Source organism: Trachypithecus francoisi, unplaced genomic scaffold (assembly GCF_009764315.1).
Source record: "Trachypithecus francoisi isolate TF-2019V2 unplaced genomic scaffold, Tfra_2.0 Lachesis_group2, whole genome shotgun sequence".
NCBI classification, from domain to species: Eukaryota; Metazoa; Chordata; class Mammalia; order Primates; family Cercopithecidae; genus Trachypithecus; species Trachypithecus francoisi.
The window spans coordinates 66,153,691-66,168,436 of NW_022681465.1; the positions used below are offsets into that span (position 1 = coordinate 66,153,691).

Consider the following 14,746-nt stretch of genomic DNA (forward strand, 5'->3'; position numbering starts at 1 on the left):
CTGTGAAGTGAGCATGAGGGATCTTTATTAGAGTAATGAAAATGTCCTAAACTGATTTATGGTCATGGTCACACAACTGGGTAAATTTCCTAAAAATCATTGAATTATACATTCGAAACAGATGAAGTATATATGTTAGATATTAGATATGCTTGAGTAAAGTCATCTTTTAAATAGCCTTTTTTTTTTTTCTTTTTAAATGGATCTTTTCATGGACCAGCATTTGTTGTGGTGCCACTATGCCACTATGTGGTGCACTATGCTGGTGCACGAAGGTACACAGACTAAAAAGTTTTACAAAGGGCAAAAATAGGCAATTCTCAAGACAAATGACTACTAAGAATTTTGACCTCAGTAGTCATCACTGACTTGTGGATTTGAAGTAAAGTGAGGTAACTTTTGATGATTAGACTGGCAAGGATCATCAAGAGTGACAAGATAATAAAGAGTCATAAGAGCACAGTGGCTCACGCTGGTAATCCCAGCACTTTGGGAGGCTGAGGTGAGCGGGTCACTTGAGGTCAGGAATTTGAGACCAGCCTGACCAACATGAAGAAATCTTGTCTACTAAAAACATAAAAATTAACCGGGCATGATGGCGGGCACCTGTAATCCCAGCCTCGGGAGGCTGAGGCAGGAGAATCGCTTGAACCTGGGAAGTGGAGGATGCAGTGAGCCAACATCGCGCCACGGCCCTCCAGCCTGGGTGACAGAGTGAGACTCCACCTCAAAATTAATTTAAAAAAAAGAGTGACAATATTCAGGAACACATGGGTTCTCTAAGACACCACTGATGGGATTCTGAATTGTCACCCTCTTGCTAAAGTACATATGAAAGACAGTACATATGAAAGAATTTGAAGGTGCTTATGACCCAGTAAGACCTTTGACCTAGGAAATCCCCCTAAAGGTATTTATCTTCAGGAGACTTCACCATCAACATGCTGACACTTCCCACACTTTTATCTCCAGACCAGTCTGCTGCCCCCAAATCCGGATTCAGATATCCAGCTGCCTCACAACTACCACATGAGCATCTCAAACTCAAGGTGTCCAGAACTTCTGAACAGATTTATGCATTCAGAATAGGTCAGATAGACCCTTCCCCAGAAAGCTGCTCTACAGCTTCAGGTGATGACTGCTCACTCCATCCTTTCAGGTGCTCCGACACCTAGATACCACCTGTCTCAGTCCATTCATGCTGCTATAATAAAAATACCACAGATTGGGTGATTCATAAAAACAGAAACTTGTTTCTCACAGTTCTGGAGTCTGGGAAGCCCAAGATCAAGGCACTAGCAAGCTTGGTGTCTAGTAAGGGTGTGGTCTCTGCTTCCAAGATGGCACCTTGTTGCTGCATCCTCCAGAGGGGATAAACGCTGTGTCCTCTTATAGTAGGAAGAATGGAAGAACAGAAGAGGCCTTGCTAGTTCCTCCAGTCCTTTTATTAGGTAGCTAATCCCATTCACAAGGCATCTGACCCCATGGTATAATTACATCCTAAATACCTCACCTCTTAATGCTATCACATTGGGATTTAAGTTCCAACACTGGGATTTTGGAGGGACACATACACTAAAACCATAGTACCGTCTTGACTCCACATCCCGTATCCAATCAAATAGCAAAAGCTGTTGTCACCACTTTCATCATTGATGATGATTCTGGCCATTTCATACCACTTTCACCGCTATTCTACAGTGAGCCACCTTTTCTCTCGCTGGAATTCCTGTAGATGTTATTCTCTCTGGTCTCTCTGCTTCTAATCTTGCCCAATCATAGTCTGTTCTCAACACAGAAATAAAGAGGTCGTGTTAAAATGTAATGCATTTCACATTATTCCTCTGCTCAAAACTCAGTAGCTCCCCAGTTTGCACAAAAGTCTTTAACAACAGCCTACTACAAGTCCTTGCATAAATGGGTCTCTGTTACTTCTCCTAACTTACCTCCTATTACTCCTCACTCACTACTTCGCAGCTACAAAGGCCTCCTTGGTGTTTCACCAACACAGCAGGTATGATTCCAGTTGACCACTTCTGCGCCAGCCGTTCCCTCTGTCTGGAACACTCTTCTCCCAGGTAGCTGCACAGCCAACTCTTTGACTTCTTCAAGTCTTTTTTCAATGTATTCTTCCCAGTGGGGCTACTCTAACTGCAGAATTTAAAATTTCAACCTGACTTCCAACCCTTCGCATGCTGGAACCTTTGTAGCCTGTTGAGTGTTTTGTTTAGGGTTTCACTCCCATTGCCCAGGCTGGAGTGCAATGGCGCGATCTTGCTTCACTGCAGCCTCTGCCTCCCAGGATCAAGCGATTCTTCAGCCTCAGCCTCCCAAGTAGCTAGGAGCAGAGGTGCACACCACTGCGCCTGCCTAATTTTATGGAGATGGGGGTCTCACCATGTTGCCCAAGCTGATCTTGAACTCCTGAGCTCAAATGATCCACCCGCCTCAGTCTCCCAAAGTGCTGGGATTACAGATGTGAGCCACAGCACCCGGCCTTTTCTGTGTTTTCTATTTCTTATAGCCCATCTCACTTTCTAACACACCTTATAGTTGGATGCTTACTTTCATAGGTGTATTGTTTGTCTGTTTGCCCCCACTAGATTGTAAGCTCCACAAAGACAGGAATCTTGGTTCACTTCTGTGTCCTCGAATGCCTAGAACAGTGCCTAGCTTGTAGCAGGTATTCAATATCTATTTGAATGAATAATGAGTGAGTGAATTTGTAATGAACAACTAGTAATTTTCTGACCAGAAAAGATAGCATTATGTCAAGAGGAAAAAATGAGTTCCTACGTACGTGTTCTGATGCTCCTCAGTTCCCTGATGAGGTGAGACTGACTCGATCACGTACAGCAAAGACTGACTTTCCCAGCACTCCCTGTCGTACCACCCCTCCGGGAAAATGTGGCCAACCTCATCAAGATAAGTTGTGTGGTAGAGCTGTGTGGCTAGAGTTCTAATTTGATGGTGTATAGACTGCAGGTAAATCTTAGAGAATTATAAGAAACCTTGATCCACTCACAATAATTTAATAAAGAAATGCAATCACTGGCAAATACAAGCCTAGAGATTCTCTCTTTAGGGCCAGTATCTCTGCAGTACATTTTATAAAATCAGTTCAGATCGTTGATCAAGCATTTTCTGCTTCATTTAGCTTCTGAGTTCCTATTTCCAACAGGTGTATGGGTGCTATAAAAAGCTTTTATTGATTCATGCAGAAAGGAGGTACATGAAAACCTTTGAGGAAACCAAATCTTCGTGTAAGCTGACGTGATAGGAAGGCCACTCTGTTATTCCCTTCCTGTGATGCTTTATTAGAGTTGAAATGTGCAGTACATCCTATGGTGGAGTTACTTCGTTATAAGAGTTGTGAATTTAACTCATTTGTGATCGTTTGAGATGTGAACTTTCAAGATCAATATGAAAGTCGGTGATACTTTGTTGCATAGAGGTCAAAATATTTTTTTTCATTGATCATATCATTTAGCTGCTTTTTATCTGGTGTTTTCTGTTGTTCTCCCTCTTTGTACTCCTTAAATCTAGGAGCTCATAGCAGTAAACAGAAAAAGAACTAGCTCTGCTTCAGCACAGAGGGATATTGCAGCTAATGGTCCAATGAGTGCAAGAGGTGGAATTTAACCAGGGAAAGGTGGAGGATGGACACGTAATGCTGATTGACACAAATGTAACTGCTGCCTTAGAAGCTGGTATCCTGAATTTAATTAGTGTTATGCAACCATAGAGTAAAATATCTCTTTCTTACTCCTCTTAATATAATCCTACCTCTGTTCTGTCTTAAAGAGAAATTTATTTTCAGCTGGACTCAGTGGCTCATGCCTGTAATCCCAGAACTTCGGGAGGCTGAGACAGGAGAATCACTTGAGGCTAGGAGTTTGAGACCAGCCTGGGCAACATAGCAAGACCCCATTTCTATTACATAAAAATTAAAATAGCTGGGAGTGGTGGCCTGCGCCACTTGGGAGGCTGAGGCAAGAGGATCACTTGAACCCAAGAGTTCAAGGCTGCAGTTAGGTTTGTTTTGTGTCATTTTGTTTTGAGACGGAATCTCACTCGGTCACCCAGGCTAGAATGTAGTGGTGCCATCTTGGCTCACTGCAACCTCCACTCCTGGGTTCAAGCAATTCTCCTGCTTCAGCCTCCTGAGTAGCTGGGATTACAGGTACCTACCACCACGCCCAGCTAATTTTTGTATTTTTAGTAGAGATGAGGTTTCACTATGTTGGCCAGGCTGGTCTCTAACTCCTGACCTCAGGTGATGTGCCCACCTCGGCCTCCAAAAGTGCTGGGATTACAGGCGTGAGCCACTGCACCCGGCTGGCTGCAGTCAGTTATGCTTGCAGCACTGCATTTCAGGCTGGGTTACAGAGTGAGATTTTGTCTCACAAAAAAGAAAAAAAAAAATTTATTTTCAGTATTGGTTTGATTTTTAAGATGCATATTGGTTTATATTAATCATTGGTATCAAGAATAAAATGTCATTGAGCTCCTTTTACAGGCTTAATGTTGGGGAAAAGACCAATTATAAACTGACTTATTTTGTGTATTTTCCCATTATACGTCAAGAACTATGATTTTACTAGTAAGCCACCAAGCTAATGCACCAGGGTTTTATGGATGTTGGCAGAAGACAGACTCCTGGCTCAAAGATGAAAAGCATTCATTACTGACTGAAATAGCAGTATCCAGAGTATCAGCATATTTGCACTGGCTCCCCAAGCCCCAGTTCCTTCAGGGCAATATGGATCTCTGTCCTGGTGGATAGATGAGTGTGACTTAAATTCCACTGCTAAACTATGCGGTGCCTGGGTGTGGTGGCTCACACCCGTAATGCCAGCACTTTGGGAGACCAAGGCAGGAGGACTGCTTGAGCCTGGGAGGTCGAGGCTGCAGTGAGCCATGATGGTGCTACTGCATTCCAGAGACACAGTGAGACCCTGTCTCAGAAACAAAAAATAAACTATGTAATGGTAACAAGTTTTGGTAGTTGATAATCTGAATGGGGTGTGAATGACTGATAATGTATCATTGGTCAGAAAAAAAAAAAAAATCTCAAATATTTACCCGAATTATTTCTTCACTCAGCATGTGTCTTCCAATCTAAATTTTGTGATAAAAATAATTAAATGTACACATTTTGTAATGAAGAAGACATTTTTGTTTATTTGTATTCTGTATTAGTTTTTCACGCTGCTAATAAAGACACACCCAAGACTGGGTGATTTATAGAGGAAAGAGATTTAATGGACTCACAGTTCCGTGTGGCTGGGGAGGCCTCACAATCATGGTAGAAGGTGAATGAGGAGCAAAGTCACATCTTACATGGCAGCAGGCAAGAGAGCATGTGCAGGGGAATTCCCCTTTATAAAACCATCGGATCTCTTGAGACTTGTTCACTATCATGAGAACAGCACGGGAAACACCTACTGCTGTGATCCAATTATCTCCCACCAGGTCCCTCCCATGACATGTGCAATTATGGGAGCTACAATTCAAGATGAGATTTGGGTGGGCACCCAGCCAAACCATATCATATTCCCTGCTCTAGATTCCAGATAAGGGAGAGGAGGGAAGTGGTGCTCCGCCCCAGCCATTTATGCTGAGTAGAGGAGGTGAGAAGTAGTAGAAAGTGGTTTCCTCAGTCTGTTCCTTCAGTGAGCAGTTGGAATGCACTGTTCTAGTCACATCTACTCCTAGGCCTAGACTCTGACCTATTTTCAAAGCCTCGTGTATCTAAGCCCTGTCTGTCTGCCTCCATCTGAACAAGGCTCTCTCTCTCTCTCCCTTTCTGTACTAGCAAAGAAGTCGATTATCTTCAGGGAAGGTATTATGAGCACACCGAAGGTATCAGTCACTCATTTTTTTTTTGAGACAAGGTCTTACTCTGTCACCTAGGGCGGAGTGCGGTGGCACAATCATGGCTAACTGCAGCCTTGATCTCCTAGGCTCAAGTGATCTTCCTGCCTCAGGCTCTCAAGTAGCTGGGACTACAGGTGTGCACCACTACACCTGTTCATTTTTTGTAGAGATGGAGTCTCACTGTGCTGCTCAGGCTAGGATGTCAGTCACTCTTACTAGACCATATTCAGCCAAAAAAATTCCAGCTTGAGTCCCCTAAGGACAATTTGATTCTGTCAAGGGAGGCTTGTGGAATGTAGTGGGGAGGCAACACCCGAGAGAGTGCCCTTGGCAACCTGGGTCCCATCCCTCTTATGGGACTGTCCAAACTTGCCCCCATTTCTCAGCCAAGACTTCCCTGGGAAATTAATCTATATAGATTTAACACTTCCTCTCAATCAGTTGTTCTCTGGGAACCTGTAGATTTACAGCATCAGACAGTTCTCTAATTAGGCTTAGCAGGTTTTCAAAAGACCGCAAACAGCTTTGTAGCCTCCCATTACTTCTTAACGGAGGGAAAATCCTGGGCACGAACAATTAATGGCTCTCTGTCTGTCCTGTGTGTCCAGCAAGGTGACTATTAGCGGCTAGTACCATCCTATAAACTCAGATCCTGTAGTAATAACTCATCTGTAAACATCCCCTTGTGGATGTTTATTCTCCTGTTGTCTGTGTAGGGACCTGACATACTCCAGTGAAATAAGAGTGCCTGCTTCAGTGAAAAGTCTTCAGAATTCTCTTGTGTTTATGGCATTGTAGTACAAGCCAGTGCCCAGTGGTGGTGATACAAGTTTCCTTCCTTCCCTTCCTTCCTTTTTTTTTTTTTTGACAGAGTCTCACTCGGTTGCCCAGGCCGGAGTGCCCTGGTGCCATCTCGGCTCACTGTAACCTCTGACTCCCGGGTTCAAGCAATTATCCTGCCTCAGCCTCCTGAGTAGCTGGGATTACAGGCACACACCACTACGCCAGGCTAATTTTTGTATTTTTAGTAGAGACGGGGTTTCAGCGTGTTGGTCAGGCTGGTCTCGAACTCCTGACCTCATGATCCACCTGCCTTGGCCTCCCAAAGTGCTGGAATTACAGGCATGAGCCAATGCGCTTGGCCAATATATATATATTTTTAAAGTAGAGACTGCTTCCTGCCATGTTGCCCAGGCTGGTTTTGAACCCCTGGGCTCAAGCGACCCTTCTACCATGGCCTCCAAAAGCTCTGAGATTACAGGTATGAAGGTATGAGCCACGGCATCTGGCCCCAAGTTACTTTGAATTGCACATATAGGCACCCACGGTTCAGCTTGGCAGCACCTGCCATGGGTTCACACGGTGTGCCAGGCATCAATAATCGATGGCTGAACACCCAAGATGATTTTCAGAGGTACCTGGAAATTGTTTTTTTCCAAAGGTTTTGGCAAACCAGTCAAATATCAAAACTATACAACTGCCTCAAGCCCTCTTTTAATAGAGTCCAGGCACAGATAAATTATGTATGTCTTCAGCCTTCTGACGTCTCCCTGTATTTGCCCCTCTCTCATCTATTTTCTTGTCTTTATTGGTCTTTAAACTCCAGGCAGCTTTATTCCTCTGTCTTTTCTAAGCCCCCACCCTCACCTGCCAACCTCTTCCCAGGACTCCCTCCCTTGGAAAGCCCAGACTCCAGAATTATGATAGAGCGTCAAGGAACAGAGGAGTCGCTCAAAACTTTCTTTCAGATAAGGCACCTTTTGTAGGAAAAGGAGGAGGAAGTGGTGTGTCCAGAAGAGGTCTGGTGAGGTAGAGCTACAACTGGCCAGACGCAGTGGCTCACTCCTGTAATCCCAGGACTTTGGGAGACTGAGGTGGGCAGATCACTTGAGGCCAGGAGTTCGAGACCAGCCTGGCCAACATGGCAAAACTCCATCTCTACTAAAAATACAAAAAATTAGGCATGGTGGTGTGCATCTGTAAGCTACTTGGGAGGCTGAGGCAGGAGAATCACTTGAAACTGGGAGGCGGAGGCTGCAGTGAGCTGAGATCACACCATTGCACTCCATCCTGGGCAACGGAGCAATACTGTGTCTCTTAGAACTACAATAGATTTCAAAGGGAAGGTTCTAGGCTAGAACTCAGAACGTCATTTCTGGATACCCTGGTCTTTCCATTTGTCTTAAAGTCATCCTGCAAAGGTCAAAGTCAAATAAATCTTAATTAATAATTTTGTACACCAAAGGAAAATTGCAAATTAAAAAAATATGTGAAGGAGAAGTGTCTGAAAGACTAATCATACCTGTTTATGGAGAGGGAAGCCTTCTATTTTTCTAGAGGACGTGATTATATTCCATTTCTTTCTCAAATACTGACTTCAGAGTTTAGTGTAATGATTCTAATGTTGGGTAAGAATCCTACTGAACAGAAAAAGGGACTTGAGTGTATTAATTAGTCAGAAGGGGCTGGAAAAGTTAGGTAAATCATTTAAATACACATGGACAGAGAATGTGGAGGCCTTATGTTGAAGGTGGTTTAAAGAATTCTGGGCCGGGCGCAATGGCTCACGCCTGTAATCCTAGCACTTTGGGAGGCCGAGGCAGGTGGATCATAAGGTCAGAAGATCAAGACCATCCTGGCTAACATGGTGAAACCCTGTCTCTACTGAAAATACAAAAAATTAATTGGGCATGGTGGTTGGGCGCCTATAGTCCCAGCTACTCGGGAGGCTGAGGTAGGAGGATGGCGTGAACCCAGGAGGCAGAGCTTGCAGTGAGCCGAGATCGCGCCACTGCACTCCAGCCTGGGCGACAGAGCGAGACTCCATCTCAAAAAAAAAAAAAAAAAAATTCTGAGAAAAGTACCCCCTACTTAAAGTCTCTTTCTCACCAGCTTGCTGCAGCATCCATAATTCATTCATTGTCCTTTGTCTGCAGGAAGACCTTAGAAAATTCAGTGTCCAGGAAGGAATAAAATAACCTGTCATACAGTTCCTTTAAGGTGACAGGGTCTTATTTATTGCCAGGAAGCTGGAGAGGACAGGGAGATGGTGCTGAACTCAAGATAAACTCCTCTTGGCTTTGTCATTTTGCCAAGAATGGACCCTGCAGAAGAAGTAAAATACTGTCTCAGACACCTTCCAAGGTTCTTGGAACTTCCATGAGAGCACAGGGGAGAAAGATGTTTAAGTTCCTATACTCTGAATCAATAGGCCAGCTTTTTTGATACTGAAAAGGTCTCTGCATACCACTCCTCATGTTGTTTAGAGATTTAACATATTTAATAAAAAATCGATTCCCAAAAAGCAATTTTAAATGAACTTTGTCTCCAAGCTAAATCTTTTTCAGGATGATCGTAAATGTTTTGGAGGCCTAGGACAGCTTGGAGCTAAAATGAGTATTTCTGGCCAAGAGCGGTAGCTCACGCCTGTAATTCCAGCACTTTGGGAGCCTGAGGTGGGTGGATCACCTGAGGTCAGGAGTTCCAGACCGGCCTGGCCAGCATGGTGAAACCCCATCTCTACTAAGATACAAATAAATTAGCCGAGCGTGGTGGTGGTCACCTGTAATCCTAGATACGTGGCAGGGTGAGGTCGGAGAACCCCTTGAACCCAGGAGTTGGAGGTTGCAGTGAGCTGAGATCACGCCACTGCACTCCAGCCTGGGCAATAGAGTGGGACTCTGTCTCAAAAAAAAAAAAAAATCTATTTTTTCCAGGTTTATGTTTTGTGCTGTGTACCAGATCAATACTGTTGGGATGGCTCGCTCCTCTTATTCCCAGAATTCTTCCTGGGAAACTAGCATTCACAATTATTAGAATGTGAAAACAAACAAGATGATCCATTTTAACACCCTCAGACACTTCTCAGTGTGAGGTGTCTAAAGTGCAGGAAACTAAAGTGCAGGGTTGACAGTGACGTAAAGAGAATTGCACAGTGGGAGTTGGAAGAGTGTGGGCTTTGGGATCAGGCAGGTTTGGATCTGCTGCTCAGCAGTGATGTGAATTTGGGCAAGCTGATTAATATTTCCAAGTTGCACTTTCATCTTCTGTTAAGATAGTTCTTGGGTAAATCGTGTCTATAAGGCACCTACTCAAACGATGAAGTCAAAATTTACCCATAATAATACTATTCACTATGAACTCAAAATTTGCCCAATAATACTGTAGTCACTGTTTTTTGAAAATTGAGACACACGGCCGGGCGCGGTGGCTCAAGCCTGTAATCCTAGCACTTTGGGAGGCCGAGACGGGCGGATCACGAGGTCAGGAGATCGAGACCATCCTGACTAACACGGTGAAACCCGTCTCTACTAAAACTACAAAAAACTAGCCGGGCGAGGTGGCGGCGCCTGTAGTCCCAGCTACTCGGGAGGCTGAGGCAGGAGAATGGCGTGAACCCGGGAGGCGGAGCTTGCAGTGAGCTGAGATCCGGCCACAGCACTCCAGCCTGGGTGACAGCGCAAGACTCCGTCTCAAAAAAAAAAAAAAAAAAAAAAAAAAAAAATTGAGACACAATTCCCATAACAGAAAATTCACCATTTTAAAGTGTACATTTCAGTGAGTTTTAGTGCTGGGTTGTGCAATCATCACTAATTCCAGAACATTTCCTTCACCCTCCAAAACCCTGGATCTATTAGCAGTGAGTCCCGATTCCCCTCTCCCCCAGCTCCTGGCAAGCACTAATCTTTCTGTCTCTATGGATTTGCCTGTTCTGGACATGTCATATAATGGAATCATACAACACAGAGCTTTTTGTGGTCTGATTTCTTTCACTTTACATAATGTTTCCAGGCTTCACCCATGTTGTGGCATATAATTTATTCCTTTTTACTGACATAATATTCTATTATATGGATATATCAACATTTGTTGATCTGTTCATCAGTGATGGAAATGGAAGACCCAGTTATCAGGTGTGATGGAAAACAGTTGCCATTGTTTTAATGGTTAGGTCAAAGCCAGAATGAGGATTTGGGTGTCCCACTTTCAATCTGGTCTTGTGTTTATGCCCTGCACTGTTTTTCATGACATCTGAGCATGTGTGTTTTAAATAGTAGCGCACGTGTATTTTAAATTTTAAATACAGCCTAGCTATCTACTTTTAGGATTTTATACCTTTCCATGGATTTTTCCACTATGGAAAAAATGTTTACAATGCAAAGAAATGAAATCTATACATTATGGAAAAATTGTGCTGGGCACGGTGGCTCACACCTGTAATCCCAGCACTTTGGGAGGCTGAGGCAGGAGGATCACAAGGTCAAGAGATCGAGACCATCATGGCCAACATGGTGAAACCCGTCTCTACTAAAAATACAAAAATTAGCTGGGTGTGTTGGCACATGCCTGTAGTCCCAGCTATTTGGGAGGCTGAGGCAGGAGAATCACTTGAACTCGGGAGGCAGAGGTTGCAGTGAGCCAACATCGTGCCACTGTACTCCAGCCTGGTGACAGAGTGAGACTCCATCTCAAAAAAAAAAAAAAAAAAGGAAAAAGAAAAATTGTGCTGAGAGACAGGTTTAATTTTTATTTTCGAGACTAGTGGATGGTGTTTTGTTTGTTTGTTTTTTTTGAGATGGAGTCTTGCTCTGACACCCAGGCTGGAGTGCAGTGGCACAGTCTCAACTGACTGCAACCTCTGCCTTTCGGGTTCAAGTGATTCTCGTGCCTCAGTCTTCTGAGCAGCTGAGACTACAGCCACGCACCACAGCGACTGGTTAACTTTTGTATTTTTAGTAGAGACGGTTTCACCATGTTGGCCAGGCTGGTCTGGAACTCCTGACCTCAGGTTATCCTCCTGCCGCAGCCTCCCGAAGTGCAAGGATTACAGGCATGATCTACGGCACCTGGCCTTATGGATGGTCTCAATGCCTCTTTGTCCCTCCGTATTTCACAGGATGACCTGGCATCTTTTATCTGTCTGGTTTTATACATGTATGGTTTCTAGCCTGGGATCAAAGAAGGATTTTATTGAGTTTGGTTCGTGTTTGAGTCATGAGTCCCTTTTTTGTTGTTGTTGTTCACTTTATTCCATGGCAAAAATTCAGAATTATTCTCTCCTTTAGTTAGACAGTCACTGTCATTCAATTAACGTGACCATTAGGTATGGGGAATATATGCCTTTGAGCCAGAATTTAGTGCATTTCAAGCACATGTGGTCACCTCTCCTTCCCACTCCCTTGCCTGCTACCTAAGTGAAAGCTCACTATGAGATGAGAGGAGGCCTTTATGACCTGGCCTCCTTCCCATGTAATGTAATGGCTGCCCCAGCTCTCAGGTCTGATTTTCCTGATGACAAGATCACAGAAGGCATGTTAATGTCTATTTACCTGCAGTCATCATTTCTTCAGAGGCAGCATTGCATGTAGTCCCAGGCTTTTACTGCGTGGGTGTATAAGATCCAGAAGCAGATCTGATTTCTGAAGGATTTGGTTGTTGACACTTTTGCTTAGGAATGAGTGACGTGTAGAATGTGGCAAGATTCCAGTGGGGAAGGTGTTTTCCTGGGTTCATCAGGGATTTGTGCTGCTTTATCTTAGGTAGCACAAGTGGAGGGTCCAGCCCAGCCTGGTTTCCTGACTTTGCGCAAGGGTTTTCTTTGCCAAAGCTTTGATGATCTGGTCCTGAATACCCCTAATTACTCATTTCATTTGATGTTGTATTTTCTTGTCGTTCTTTAAGATCTGGAGCAGTTATCATGTGTCACGCTTCACATACCGTATCTCCTTTTATATTATTTCCTGCTTCTAAATATCTGCCAGCCCTCAAATATGAAAAAGCGACTGACCCTGACCCTTGTCTTCTCCATGCTGAGTGTCCCTTATTCCTCCAGCCGTTCCTGGTTGACATGGTCTCCAACAGCCTTTTGTCCTGGTCCCCCTTTGTCTATGTGTTTTCCACATTGTCAGTGCTCCTCCTAATGTGATGTCCAGACTGGAAATGACACTCCATGTGTGCTATGATCATCCCAAACTAGGACTGTTACTACGACATGAGCCCGATCCTCATTCAACACAGTGTACGGTTGCCACCAGCGCCTACTTAGCCAGTTGCCTATTTGTTTTGTGTTTTTGGAGACAGGGTCTCACTCTGTCACCCAGGCTGGAATGCAGTGGCGTGATCTCGGTTCACTGCAGCCTCTGTCTCCCAGGCCCAAGTGATCCTCCCACCTCAGCCTCCCGAGCAGCTGGGATTACAGAGGCACGGACCACCACACTGGACTAATTTTTGCATTGTTAGTAGAGACGGGGTTTCGCTATGTCACCCAAGCTAGTCTCAAACCCCTGGGCTCAAGCAGTCTGCCCAGTGGGCCTCCCAAAGTGCTGGGATTACAGGTGTGAGCCACTGTACCCATCCATCAGTTGGCTTTTAATACCAGTCACTGCCTGTTACCCCTACTCAGTGAGGCATAGGCTCCTGTTGTTGTGCTGTTGATTATTTGCTCCTAAGAGCAGAACTTTGTACTTCCCCTAATCCACTCTATCCATGTTTTACCCTGGGGACTCAGAGTTTCATTCCATTGGAACTATATGGATGGGAGCCTAGCATAATTCCAATGCAAGAAATGGTGGGAGTGAAGAAGTGTATTATTTTTTAGTGATATGTTAGCATTGGCTCTGGTCCTAGAAAAATCCTTCTCCAACTCCTGATCCTGTGGTACTTAAATTAGTCATTTCTAGTTCATGGGGTTTTGTGTTTGTTTTGGGAGTTTGGGAGTAATGGTTTGCATCAATTATGACAGATGAAAAGAGTGAATCGGGTGGTGAATCTCTTTAGGAAGCTCAATACCTCGGTCCATCGGCCGACTTGTTGTCACTTGGGTGGACCCTTGAATGTCTCTGTCTGCTGTGCTGTCCAGGAAGGGTGCGTGGGGTTCTAACTGGCACCTCTCTGTCTGTTGCAGTTACCTGGCTGAGCAGTGCTGGAATGGCGGCTTTATCTACCTGATCATGCTGCGTCGCTTTAAGCACAAAGCCCACTCCACTTATAATGGCAACAGTAGCAACAGCTCTGAACCAGGAGAAACACCTACCTTGGAGCTGGGTGACCGAACTGCGAAAAAGGGAAAACGAGCCAGAAAGTTTGGGGTCATCTCCAGGCCTCCTGCCAACAAGGCCCCTGAAGAATCCAAGGGCAGCATTGGCCGTGAGGTGTCCAGTGACCCCAGCACTGAGCTGGAGAACGGCCCTGACCCTGAACTTGGAAATGGCCGTGTCTTTCAGCTAGAAAATGGCCCAGATTCTCTCAAGGAGGTGGCTGGACCCCATCTAGAGAGGTCGGAAGTGGACAGAGGGACAGAGCATAGAATTCCAAAGACAGATGCTCCTCTGACCACAAGCAATGACAGACGCCGCCTCTCAAAAGGTGGGAAGACGGACTTCCAGTCGAGTGACTGCCTGGCACGGGTAAGGTTTGGTTTGATTACGGAACCAGAATTTTATGTATTGTGTTTGTTTTTGCAGCCCACCCCATGTGGGAAATACAAGCTGGGCTCAGAACCAGAATTTTAAAAGAAATATTGTTTGAAGTTGCTTTTAAGGTTTAAAAAATAGATCTAAGGTGACCTCGCATTGAGAAGCCAACAAATGCATTAACAAAAGTGATCGGTGGAGAATGACAAAAAAGCTCCAGTCATTTTATCCTACATAAATAAAGAGCTAGTCAAGCGATCCTAAGTGGAAAACTCAAGCCTTCTGTGTTAAAATTTGAGTCATGTGAGGTCCAGATAAAGTACTTAGCTGCATCATTATTTATCACTGCTGTCACCGGTGGAATTGCTGCTGCAAGGCCAAGAATTCCTGATGGCAGTTGACATCACAAACATCTAAGCCTCAGTATTACACAGGAAGGGTATTCAGTACACTGG

The 14,746-nt window shown here is 44.5% G+C and overlaps 1 protein-coding gene across 5 annotated transcripts in view; it reads left to right on the forward strand.

Annotated features, from left to right (window-relative positions):
• Window positions 1-14,746, forward strand: part of PDZD2 (PDZ domain containing 2) — a 493,831-nt gene that overhangs the window by 351,435 nt on the left and 127,650 nt on the right. For all 5 annotated transcript variants that reach the window (XM_033179276.1, XM_033179277.1, XM_033179279.1 and 2 more), the window contains one exon: window positions 13,784-14,285. In XM_033179276.1, coding sequence (XP_033035167.1) covers window positions 13,784-14,285 — 502 coding nt within the window. The remainder of the gene's footprint in view (window positions 1-13,783; window positions 14,286-14,746) is intronic.